Raw genomic sequence first — 13,795 nt, forward strand, 5'->3', positions numbered from 1 at the left:
GTCAAAATTTCTTTGTTTTTCATGATATTATGGTAATTCATGTTCCCTGAGCAGAAGTTAAAAAAAACAACTGACATCAAATGTATAGAAGACATATTTGTTACGAGAGGGCAGCCATCTTTCTATTCCCAGACTGGAGGCTCATATCCTGCAGAGCCCAATCACTCAGCTACAACATAATGCAGCCCCTCCCCCTGCTGTAACGTGCCCACCGTCACTATCTGAAGCTGTGGAACTAAGGCTGCTCTGCAAATGCTCTGCAAATCATAGAACAGTCAAATTCTAACAATAAAAATAGCTATTTGTTTACAAAGAAATGATCCAAGTCTTTGATATTCTAAAAGAACAATGTTTAATTTCATGTTCATCTCCAAATTACCCAGTTCAGAAAAAACTGTAACCTGCTATTCACCTACCAATGAATACCTTTTTTTTAAAGGTAAGTAATTTATTTCTTGCTAAATTTATCTTTGATTTGAAAAATTTACCAGAGCAAATAAGGAAAAAATGATTCCACATTGGTACCCTAGAAAAGACCCAGAATTTATACACCTGCAAAGTACATTAGTAATTAGGAGAGAAATCCAAGTTAATCTAAGCAGCTGTGACTTGTGAGAACATGGGCTGAGAGTCTGCTTGTTTGGAAAAGAATGGGGTCAGACGACCACGCAAGGTGCACTACAGCCTCATCAAACCTGTCATAAAACAAGCTGTGGTGTTTGCCACATTACAGGAGGGTTTAGAATTTATTCACGAGCAGAGGTGGGCTAAAGCCAGCTCATGTATGATTAACCATTTGTTAAATTTTAACCTGAGAAACTGGCAAAGATTACAAATCAAGGTTTTATGTGTTTTCTTTTTTTAAAATTTTCTAGACCTGAAAAAATCATGGAGAAAATGTTACTAATGCAGTTTACATTTAAAAGTGTGTCTTGTAGCACATTCTCTTCCCTCGCTATCTTATTGAATATTCACTAAAAATTACCAGCACATTTACTTGTCTAAAGACTCTGTCTTTATATAAAGTATTATGCATATTTCAGTATACTCTTTATCAACCTTTAGTTTCCAGATACCAAAAACAGCAAATTAAAAGTGGGTGAAAAGAATAATACTAATCCTAGGAAATGGGGGCAGCCAGGCGGCAGAGTAATTGAGGGCCTGCAGTCAGGGAGACTCAGCTTCCTGAGTTCAAATGATACTTCCTAGCTGTGTGACCCTGGGCAAGTCACTTTACCCTGCTTGCCTCAGTTTCCCCATCTGTAAAATGAGCTGGAGAAGGAAATGGTAAACCACTCCAGTATCTTTGCCAAGAAAACCCTGAATGGGGTCAGAAAGAGTTGGACACAACTGAAAAATGACTGAATAACAACCAGGAAATAATGCATGACAGGCTTTGGGTGACTATAACAATGACTTCCAGAGCACCTGATATGAGAAGAAACAACCATACAAATCTCAGGCATTTGTAGAAGAATAACTGTACTATGGCAAAGTACAATTCAATTCAATTTAAAACAATATGAATGGCCTCCTATACATGCTTCACTACCGTGTTTAAGGAGGCAAAAAGTATCCACCAAAACTGCTTAATAGAATCAACACTTACAAGAAATGAGCTTCATTTATGAGAAATTCAATTTCTCATAAGGAGTAAAGAGATCCTACGTCTGGCACGGGTGAGCATTTGACAAATGGTTGTTGACTGACTGATAGAACAGCCAATCAGCTTAAAGGAAGACCAACACTGCTCAAATCAGGTTTCTCGTCATGATCAAGGCCAAACTCAACCCACTTGGCTAGCCCTGGAACCAGCATATTGTTCTCTAAATTCTCTGGCCCAGGGACAGGGTCAGATTAGACCAAGATGCCACAGTTAATCCTTCCCTTCTACTCATCTATTTATCACCTGTCTCCTCTAGTTAACCTAAAATATGGGCCATTTTCAAGGCTCATTCAGTTCTTGGCCTCACACTGACATTTCTTTTAAATCCTTTCCATGTAAGAGTTCGTTCCTTCCTGTAACTTCCCTCAATCTCCTCTGTGCTGCTGACTCGCCGTTCTATGTGCCTGATGTTGGACCTGTTCTCCCATTGCCTTCTATACATTAAACAAACAGCAGAAGCTCACATGCAGCTTTACAAGTTAGAAAGCTAATTCCTCACAACAATGTGGGAAAACAGGCAGTCAGCAATTATTCTCCCTGAACAGATGAAGAAATCAAGTCTCATAGTTAAAAGTATCTCATCCATGTTAATTTTCTATTTTCTGTTTCCAAGAGAGAAGACAGTATGGGAGTTGGGATGAAAAATTAGAAATTGTGCCCTTGGAGGATGATATAATTGGATAAAAAGGTTTAATTTAGGGTGGAAAACCTCTGGAGAACTTGAGGAGAAGTTGAAAGAAGACTCAAGGACCGAGTAAAAAGAAAAGATGGATTAAAGGAAAGCACAAGAAAGTGAATTCAAGAAGAAGGAAGAGCATGTCAGTTGGTGGAGCAGAGTAAGATAGAGGCTCAAGAAAGAGAGCAGAGCTGGGAAGACTCTGATCCTGGACGAGCCCTCTGGCTGCTGCCTACCTCAGCTTCTTCACTTGTAAACTGGGGATAATGACAGCATCTGCCTCACATTGCAGCTGTGTGAACAGCATGACACCATATTTATAAAGTACTTAGCACAGTTCCTGGCACATAGTAGGCACTTAATAAACTGTTACTGATTTAAGTGCTTTGCAAATTTTCAAACACTATAAATTATGATTACTAGGCAAGTAAAACAAATTAATGAGAAAGTTGGAGATCAGAAAAGGGAATTAAATCGAAGCCAAGTGTGGTTCTTAAGGTGTTGATATATACTGAAAAAGTGAGGAAAGTAACAGCTCTGGAATTCTAGGAGAGAGAAAGTGTGGGAAGGGAATAAGCTTTTATATAGTGCTTACAGGCGCCAGGCACTGAGCTAAGTGCTTTACAAACATTATCTCATTTGATCCTCAGAGAGAAAGGTGTTACTATTATCATCCCCATTTTACAAGAGAACAAAGTGAGGAAGACAGAGATTAAGTGACTTGCTTAGGGTCACATAGCAAGCAGATAAGTGAAGCAAGATTTTAACAGTTTTCTTGACTCCATCCTCCCTCAAGGTGTTTGGGAAACAGAGGCATGACAGAGTAATAATGGGAGATTTTAATTTCCTGCAAATCTACCATAGATTTCTCAATGCTAAAAGGAAAACAGCCAAAATTTTATTGACTTCGTTAAATAAAAAGATGTAATAACTGATGAGGAAATTCCATTCTGGATCTTATTTTTTTGAGGCAGAAATGGAAAACACCTTAGCCTTTCAAATAGGAGAGTACAGGAAGGCTGAGAAGAGACCGATCCATCCCTAAGATTTTGGGAGAGCAAGTTTCCTAAGTCACAGATCTGACTAGGCCAATCTTCTATTTAAAATGCTCAACTGGCTCCTTACTACTTCTCAAATAAAACAGAAACTTCTTAAGTCACTTAAAGCCTTTCACAATCTGGTTCCAGCTTACTCTCTGCACTAACTTCCCATTGCTACTTCATGAAGAGGTAGTAAGAAGCAGAGCTGGGACTTGATCTCAGGAGAAGGATTTTTATACTGCGCCTGACATTTATAAAGAAGATATAATCCATATATAATGTGGACTATTTTAAAGAGTTTTATATTGTGTCAAACATATCTGTGTTGGAAAAAGAAATGGACTAAAATATTTAATCAATGCATATTCTTAATATTTCTACTTTATAAAAGGCTGACAGTCAGAAATTGGGCCATTTTAACCTCACATTCCTCTTATATTGGAAAAATAATGTAATCTTTCTAATTCATTTATTAGAACAGAACAGATAGCTATTCATCAATATGGGATATTATGAAATACTTAAATATTAAGTAAAGAAGAACGTCTATTTTTTTTTTCCTTCAGACATGCCAACTTTTTAAAAACTCACTTCAGTTTACTGAAACACCTACAGTTACCACAACATAGCACCTTGGTACCTTGAATATCAAAGGTACTAAATAAGTGTCTATGGGATGGAATACTGCTATCTAAATCTGAACTCTTCTCAACTCTACTTTTCTTCTTACCTGCTTTAACAGAAAATGGCTTCTCAAGCAGAAATATTGTTTGTTTCCAGTGAGTTTGAGTAGCGTGGGGACCCGTAGAGAATAACACCTATAGAGGCAGAGTTCAAAAGTAACTGATTGAGTACAAGACTTTTAATGTCATGCTACATTAATAAATACCAAACATAGAGCAAATGCTTGCAATGGCAAAATATGATTAAATATGTATCAACAAGGAGGCAAACTCCAGACAGAAAAAAGGACATTTAATAAAATGAACTCATTATATAATCTCCATACTTACTTTTTTGTGGCAGTTCTTCTCAAAAAGGATATCAAAGTAGCCAGCAACTGCCTGTAAAAAAAGAAAGAAGGAACATCAAAAATAACTAGATCATCATATTGAAATATTAATGATTATTTAGTCCTTTTTTTGGTAGAGAATCTCTTCCCAAATCATGGAACAAAGAGATGCATTTCCCAAGTTGTATTCCCTTTTTACAATGTAACAAGTACCTGATATTCCTTCTACAAGCAAAAGAGCTACCCTTCTTCATTGCATTTCCTTCTCACAATATATTTTCCCATACTAGCTCACAAAAGTTTGTTTGATACAATACAGGTGAAATGACACTTTTAGTTCCACAATACTACTGGTGTCAACTTTACTATTCAATATTTTGCATGTATGGATCCTGTTTTCCCTCTTTCCTTGACATGAACAGGCCCAGTAGTAACTGCTTGGTCCAAAGGTATGCACAGTTTAGTGACTTGACTAGGAAAGATGGAGGAGGAGCAGTACTGGGCATGTTTCTTCCACAACTACTCCAACTAAGATCCAGGAAGAATGATTTCACCTAAGAATTAGTCTATACAAGACATAAGTGAAAAAGTAAAAGATTGTACTACTCAAAAGAGGTGGAAGGAGTGGGTGAAATAGGTAACACTTCCACCTTATTTTTATCTGAACAAGTTAAAGCGCATACACAAGAGTCTGCTATAGAAATAAATTCACCTGAAGAGGGAAATAAGGGAACAAGGAATGAGGGAAAGGAAGAATAAGAGAGATGGTCAATTCAGAGAGGGATTATCTGCAAAACCAATTCTATTATCAGGAGTTTTAAAAGAGAAATAAAAAGGGTAAAAACCTGGCCTGGGGTTTGGGTGAGCCCCAAGGAGGGATGGTAGGGCTGTAGAAACTGCACCAAGTACTGAGCATACCCTTCCTTCCTTGCCCCAGGGTGGAGGGCAGAGAAGGAAGGAAGAAAGAAGTGTAAGAGAATAAGGTGGAAGAAAATGCACAATAATCACAACTATAAATGTGAGAAGGATGAACTCACTCATAAAATGGAAGAGGTGGTTAAGAAGTAGAAAAATATCATTTTTACAAAAACCATATGAAAACATGAAGATTTACAAAGAATTAAAAAACTAAAGCAAAACCTATTATTCTTCTACTGAAGTTCCAAAAGCAGGGGTGTACCAATCATGATTTTAGACAAGTAACAGTGCAAAGAGACTTGACAGAGAGATCAAAGAAAGGAAACTACATTATGCTGAAAGGAACCACAGACAATGCAATTAATATCAGTATGTAATGTAGGGACTGAATGGGAGAGAATCTACTTTAAAGGAAAAACCTGACAAATAACAAAGAAAAACAGACAGTAAAACTGTGACCCCAATGTACCCACCCATTTTAGACCTAAATGATCCAAACAAACAAACAAAAAACTGACCAAAACAAAAGAAGAACCTAAAGAGAATTTTAGAAACATTAGATATGATAGATTACTATCCTGGAATGGGAACAGGAAGGAGAACATCTATTTTGCAGCATGGATTAGGGCATAAAACTCCCAGAAAAATGCAGGAAGTAGAAATATTAAATATATTCTTTACTGAAAACATAACAAGTTACATTAAATAAAGGTAAAGGACTACTGAAGAAAGGATTAAAAGTACTTGGAGATTACCTCAATTCTAAAGAGTCGGTCATTCAGAGAACAAATCAGGGAAACAACAGGTCATTTCATCAAGTGAAATGATAGCAATGGAACAGCATTTTACAAACTGTGGGACACAGCCAAAAGAAGGCTTTAAGGGAAAACACACTGCTTGAAAAACTTTCGTCATCAAAAAAGGTGAAAAAATATATTGGGCAAACACCCCCCTCCCATAAAAATCATTAAATAAAAAAAAAATAAATACCAAATTGGAAGTTTTTTGGCTGAAAGAAGATATTAACAAGACTGCAAGTAAAAAATGTCCATTAGCTAAAAAGAAAACCAAATGACTAGTATTAAAAACGAAAAATGTGAATTCACAAGTGAAAAAGTAAAGGATTAAAAGCTATGGAGTTCAACTATATGTCAATAAAATTGACAATTTTATAAATGAATATGTGCAAAAATATAAAAAGTTCAGATTGAAACAACAGAAATTTTTTTTCAGATCTTAGGGACCTTTATTTATTTTTAGATTTTGACATTCATTTCCACAAAATTTTGAGTTCCAATTTTTCTTCCCATCCCTCCCCTTTCCTACTCCATAATACCTTGCATTCTGATTATCCCTTCCCTTAATGTACCCTCCTTTCTATCACATCCCACCCTTCCCTTATCCACCTCTTCTCTCTTTTCTTGTAGGGCAAGATAAATTTCTATACCCTGTATAGAAATAACCTGTATTTCTAATTTCCCAGTTATATGCAATAATAATTCTCAACGTTCGTTTCTAATACTTTGAATTCCAACTTCTCTCCCTCCCTCCCTCCCTACCCATCCCCACTGAGAAGGCAAGCAATTCAATATAGGCTATATATGTGTCGTTTTGCAAAAGACTTCCATAATAGTCATGTTGTGTAATACTAACTATGTTGCCCTCTATTCTACCCTGTCCCCCTGCCTTTTTTTCTCTCATTTGACCTTGTCCCTTCCTAAAAGTGTTTACTTCTAGATACTCCCTTCTCCCATTTGCCCCCCCACCCCTCTTGTCCCCTTCTCCCCTACTTTCCTGTAGTGCAAAATAGGTTTTCATACCAAATTTAGCAACCATAAAACAGAAATTTAACCCAATCAATCTTAATTTTAGAAAGTTTAACAAGCAAGGAACTCCCAAATACAAAAACTAGATAATTTACAAGCAAATTTTATCAAGTACTCAAAGAACAAATAATTCAATATTACATAAATATTTGTAAAAATAGAAAAAAGGACAAAGATGGTCTTAATACTTAGATTTGAGAAAGTCAAAACCAAAAGAAAACAATACACCAGTATCTCTAATGAACATCAGCACCAAAATCTTCAACAAAATATTAGCAAAGAAGCTACACCAATTAAGTAAAAAAGAACCAATTCTACAGCCAGGTGTACCAAGAATTAGGGCTGATTCAATATTAGGAATACTATAAACATAACAGACCACATCAACAACAATAACAACAAACGGATGCTCTCATCAACAGATGCAAAAAAAAAGTTTTGGAAAACGTAGCACCCTATTAAATATAATGTCAACATTGAATTAAAAGGACCTTTTCTTCATATGGCAAGTATCATCAGTCTAAAACCCCAGCCAGCATTATGTAGAAGGGGGATAGACTCAAAGTCTTTCCAATAAGATCAGAGGTAAAGTAAGGACAGCCATTGTCACCAGTACTACTTGACATGTTAGAAATGCTAGCTACAGTGAGAAAAAAAAATTGAGTAAATACACAGACCAAAAAGGAAACAAAATGATTGTGTTTTGCAGATGATAGGTTACTTTACTTACTGAACTATGGGAGGCAAATAAATATTAAAAATCTGGCCATACATTCAGCAAAGTTGCAGGATGCAAAACAAATTCACAGAAGTCATCCGCATTCCTATATATTATCAACAAAATCCAGCAGGAAAAAATAGAAAGAGAAATTTTGTTCAAAATAACTACTGCTCGCAAAACTTGAAAGCAGATTGATAGAGATTAGATTTAGATCAGGGCTGGGGAACCTGCCTGTGGCAAAAGGATTTGTTCTGTGAAGTTTGGAGCCAAAGGGCCACACAGGAGGATCTAGAAGGTCATATGTGGCTTTGAGGTTGGACGTTTACCACCCCTGGTTTAGATGAACACTATACATTATATGTCATTAGGAACTTAAAATGGATATGTGACTTGGATAGACATTATAAACAATTCAGATAAATAAAGAAGAGACTTCCTTTCAAGTCTATGGATAGGGGAAGAGTTTATGATCAAACAAAGAAAAGAAGGGGCCCTAGAAGATAAAATGGACAGTTTTTATTTTATAAATTATAACTAAAGTTTTTATTTTATAAATTATAACAAATAAACCCAACACAGTTAAAATTAGAGGGAAACAGTTAACTGGGAAATAAATTCTTTGAAACAAGTTTTCTTTGATAAATCTTTTTTCTTAGACATTTAAGGAATTGATCAAATCTATAAGACTAAGAGAATCATTCTCCAATAGATAAATGGCCAAAGCATATGAACAGGCAATTTTTAAAGAAAGAAATCCAAGCTTTCAATAGCCATCTGAAAAAAATGTTCCAACTAATAATAATACTAGCTGAAGAAATGAAAATTAAAGCATCTCTCATGTTCCACTTCACATTCATTAGACTGGCCAAGATGACAAAAAAAAAAAGGGAAAATGACAAATATTAGAACTGCAGGAAAACAAGCACAGTAATGCACTTGTCGCTTTGAATTAGTCTAACTATTCTAGAAAGAAATTTTCACCATATCTAAAAAGTCACTTACCACTTTGATCTGGCTATAAGGTATGCCCCTAAGAAATGAAAGAGAAAAAGGACTCCTATGTACAAAAGTGTTTACTTTTATCAGCTCTTTTTGTAGTGGAAAAGAACTGGAAACTGGGAGAGGTGGGGCATCAAATGGGAAATAGCTTAACAAATTTTTATGGCATGTGAATGTGGTGGAATATTATTGTGCTTTAAGAATTCATGAAAGGTACAGTTTTAAAGAAATCTAAGAAGAACTGCATGGAATAACGCAGTCACATGAGTAGAACCAAGAGAACAATTTATCACAATAACAAAACGACTGTAAAGACAAACAAACCAATCTGAACAGCATGATTTCGAGGACTGATAAACGATGCCATCCGCGTTCTGATGGGAAGGTTATGGACTCGATGCCGGAGGAGAGCTGGACACAGACAACATGGGAACTGGCTTTGCTGCCCACGCATTTCTGTTGCAAAGATTTTGTTTTTATTTATTTTGTTCTGAATGGGAAGTCGAGGTAACTGGGTGAGACAACAGATGCTTTGGTGACCTACTGGAACAGCTCCATGCTTTCTAGAAGGGTTAGACCAATTCATAGGTCCACTCACAGGGCTTTAGTGTGTTGGTTTCCCAAAGACTTCCCAACCGTCACTTTTCTTTTTTGGTATCTTGGTCAATCTGTACGATGAAAGGTGGTATTTCAGAGTTGTTTAACTTGCATTCTTCTAATTATGAGTGGCTTGGAGCATTTTTCTTAATATGGCTATTGATCGCTTAGATGCCTTCCTTGGAGAACTGCCTATTTATATTCTTTGATCCTTTCATTTACTGGGGATAAGCTCTTATTCCTATATATTTCAGTTTTTTTAATATCTTAGAAGACCATTATCAGAAAAATTTGCAGCATAAATTTTTTTTCAACTATTTCTAATTTTAAATGTTTTGGGAAATTGTCCAGTTTATCTTCTGTGATCCTCTCTAGAATTATTTGGCCACTGACTCTCCCTCTCTACACACAGGTTCAAAAAGGTTATTTTCTTTCTTGCTTCTCTAAATAATTTATGATGTAATTTTTTAATATCTAAGTCATACATCCATTGAAAAACTGCCTGGGAGCACGAACAGGTTTAAGTGACTTGCCGAGGTCATCCAGCAAGTATGTGAGCAAGGCAGGACTTGCTGGAATCCTATTCTTTCTGACTCCTGGCTATTGACAGATAAATAGGTCTGTATCAACATTATTTTAGTTTGGCCCTCCAAGATGTGATTACAGTGACAGGATATCTTTAGAAAGGCAGGAAATGCTATAGTCTGGTCAAGAAAAAGACAATTCAAATATGAGTTCTGTTGACAATGTTCTCATATGTTATTCAATGACAAAAATGGAGAATGTCATTATGAGAAGCCATATAATCTCTTTTTTTATCTAAAAGCTATTTTTCTAAGTCAAGATTTCGCTGACAACACAAAAACCTCTTCTATAAAAATGGAACCACATATAGATGCTCTGGAGTTTGAACTTCGGCATCTTTTAGATTTACTGCTTTGTTAACTGCTATTAAAAAACTTTTACTAATATCTTCTTTATACTGCTGTCATCACTTCCCAATGACTCTTTCCCCCTTCACTGTTCACCAGGCGAATCAAATAACAAATCAAGTGACAAATAAGACAAATAAATCAACTCATTCTTCATGTCTAAAAGTGCCTTTCTTCTTCTATATCAAGAATAGATTACATTTTTATTGAAGGGGAGGAGGCAAGCTTTCCAGCTGATCAGGAGTCACAGTTTGGTAAGTTCTGAAGCCTTTCAATGTATAAATGCCATTTTATGTTTCTTATGAAAAGATAGGCAAAACAAATCCTAGTTATCCAGTACACATGTGCTGATTAAGTGGTCTGTGTATGAATAAATGTAGTGAGCCAGTGCTATGAAGAAAATGGCAATATAGTTTTGCAAGGAAAAGAGGGGCTGCTTTCTCCTCCTGAAATCAATCCCCAGAAGAGTTTGTTGCCAGCACAGCCTCATCTATTTCTTTATATTCTCATGGAGACAGCACAGTGTGGAGAGGTGGGCTGGGAAATAAAGGACCTGAAGTCAAGTTCTCACTCTGCTTGAGGGACCTTGTGCTTATTAATTTCTCTGGAATTCAGTTTCCTCCAATGTAAAATAAGGAGGTAGAAACAGGTAGCCTATAAAGATCCTTTTTAACTCTAAATCTATGATTCAAAGTTCAGAATAAAAATATTTTAAATGTCAGGAAATGACATAAAAATGTAATTTCTAAACTGAAGTAGAAACACCATAAACAGAAGTAGTGAAAACTCTGAAACAATTAAAACTCCAAGTGAAAGGGGAAAAACCAATAGTAAAAAGTAACTAAGAGAGTTCATGTGGTAGTACAAAAAAGAGTCTTTAACAAAATTCAACATTTTTAGTTCATATATTTGCTCTGACTTCTGTGGTTTTAAGAAAAAAAACTAATTATGCTGTCACCATTTTGGTTAGTGGGAAAATAATGTATTTTTAAAAAAGAAGTAGTAATTAAAGTGTATAAAATATGTTAAAGTACACTGATTATTGAAAATTATTATAAAGTTAATTTGTGTTCTATGCTTAATTCGTTGAGAATATAACATTTACTGGATTTTGTACATTAATACAGAGTCCAAACAAAATTCAATCCCTGGCCTTTGGGGATTAAATCTTAACACACTAGCAGAAAAATCAGCATCTTTTACAACCTTTTGTCAGACAGCAACAGAAAGCAATAGCATTATCCAGGTAAGTAGGACTAAATATCTGGACCACTAACATTTTTTTTCAAATGCATGGACTTATTTTTTTTTCTAAATCTTTTATAATACTCAGTTCTTTTCCAAAGTGTGTCTATTTCTTTACTTACGAAGTAAAGCTACTGAATTACTGTTTTACAAAACAATCCTGAAAGAGTATGGTCATGCGCAAACACTGTCACTGTAGACTAACAATATCCAACATGGTAACTCTAAGGAAATAAAAATGGGACTTCAAAGTACATTAATAAAATTTTTGAGCTGAAAAGGACCTTAGGATTTTCCTTCAATTACAGTGCCTGGTCACTTGGTTGGAAGGGAACATGATTTCGACTGACTTCTCTACGGACACAGATCTCTCAATTCCTTCTACACCTCTAGCAAAAAACTTATTCTTTAATATGTTTTCTTTTTTTTTCTTTTACATCTATAAACTTTTAATTTACAATATAGCTTTCTTTTTCTGCAGTTACTTGTTTGACATTGTGCTCACAAGATTTGACATATATTCTTTAATGTTTCATTATGAAACTACATTTTTTTAACTTTAAATTTATTTAAGTTTTCAACATTGATTTCCACAAAATTTTGGGTTTCAAATTTTCTCTCCATTTCTCCCCTCCCCCCACCCCAAAACCCTATCACCAATCTGCCCTCCCTTCTAACATCCGTCCCTTCTCTTATCCCCATCTTCTCTTTTGTCCTGTAGGGCAAGATAAATTTCTATCCCCATTACCTGTATTTCTCATTTCCTAGTTGTATGCAAGAACAATACTCAACAGCTGTTCCTAAAGCTTTGAGTTTCAACTTCTCTTCATCCCTTCCTCCCCACCCATTCCCTTTGGGAAGGCAGGCAATTCAATATAGGCCATATCTGTGTCGTTTTGCAAATGACTTCAGTAATAGTCGTGTTGTGTAAGACTAACTATATTTCTCTATATCCTATCCTGTCCACCATTTCTTCTATTTCCTCTTTTGAGCCTATCCCCAAGAATGTTGACTTCTAATTGCTCCCTCCTCCCACTGCCCTCCTTTCCATTATCCCCCCCACCCTGCTTATCCCCTTCTCCCCCACTTTCCTGTATTGTAAGATAGGTTTTCATACCAAAATGAGCGTGCATTTTATTCCTTCCTTTAGCAGAATGTGATGACAGTAAGCTTCATGCTTTTTCTCTCACCCCCCCCTTTCTCTCCACTGAAAAGTCTTTTACTTGTCTCTTTTATGAGAGATAATTTGCCCCATTCCATTTCTCCCTTTCTCCCTTTCTCCTCCCAATATATTTCTCTCTCACCCCTTAATTTCATTTTTTTAAGATATGATCCCATCCTATTCTATTTACCCTGTGCTCTGTGTGTATGTGTGTGTGTGTGTGTGTAATCCCACCAACTACCCAGATAGTGAACAAAGTTTCAAGAGTTACAAATATTGTCTTTCCATGTATGAATGTAAATAGTTCAACTTTAGTAAGTGCCTTATGGTTTCTCTTTGCTGTTTACCTTTTCATGCTTTTCTTGATTCTTGTGTTTGAAAGTCAAATTTTCTTTTCAGCTCTTGTCTTTTCATCAAGAATGCTCGAAAGTCCTCGATTTCATTGAAAGACCATTTTTTCCCCTGAAGTATTATACTCAGTTTTGCTAGGTAGGTGATTCTTGGTTTTAGTCTTAGTTCCTTTGACTTTTGGAATATAATATTCCACGCCCTTTGGTCCCTTAATGTAGAAGCTGCTACATCCTGATTGTATTTCTACAATACTTGAATTGTTTCTTTCTAGCTGCTTGCAATATTTTCTCCTTGACCAGGGAACTCTGGAATTTTGCCAAAATGTTCCTAGGAGTTTCTCTTTTTGGATCTCTTTCAGGAAGTGATCAGTGGATTCTTTCAATATTTATTTTGCCCCCTGGTTCTAGAATATCAGGGCAGTTTTCCTTGATAATTTCATGAAAGATGATGTCTAGGCTTTTTTTTTGATCATGGCTTTCAGGTAGGCCCATAATTTTTAAATTGTCTCTCCTGGATCTATTTTCCAGGTCAGTTGTTTTTCCAATGAGATATTTCACATTATCTTCCATTTTTTCATTCTTTTGGTTTTGTTATGTGATTTCTTGGTTTCTCATAAAGTCATTAGCCTCCATCTGTTCCATTCTAATTTT

The 13,795-nt window shown here is 35.8% G+C and overlaps 1 protein-coding gene across 2 annotated transcripts in view; it reads right to left on the bottom strand.

The window, feature by feature from the left end:
* The window catches only part of PRMT3 (protein arginine methyltransferase 3), a 149,627-nt gene that overhangs the window by 14,570 nt on the left and 121,262 nt on the right, over positions 1–13,795 (bottom strand). For both annotated transcript variants that reach the window (XM_072619343.1, XM_072619344.1), the window contains 2 exons: positions 4,396–4,446; positions 4,113–4,200 (listed from right to left, as the gene is read on the bottom strand). In XM_072619343.1, coding sequence (XP_072475444.1) covers positions 4,113–4,200; positions 4,396–4,446 — 139 coding nt within the window. The remainder of the gene's footprint in view (positions 1–4,112; positions 4,201–4,395; positions 4,447–13,795) is intronic.

Source organism: Notamacropus eugenii, chromosome 6 (assembly GCF_028372415.1).
Source record: "Notamacropus eugenii isolate mMacEug1 chromosome 6, mMacEug1.pri_v2, whole genome shotgun sequence".
NCBI lineage: Eukaryota > Metazoa > Chordata > Mammalia > Diprotodontia > Macropodidae > Notamacropus > Notamacropus eugenii.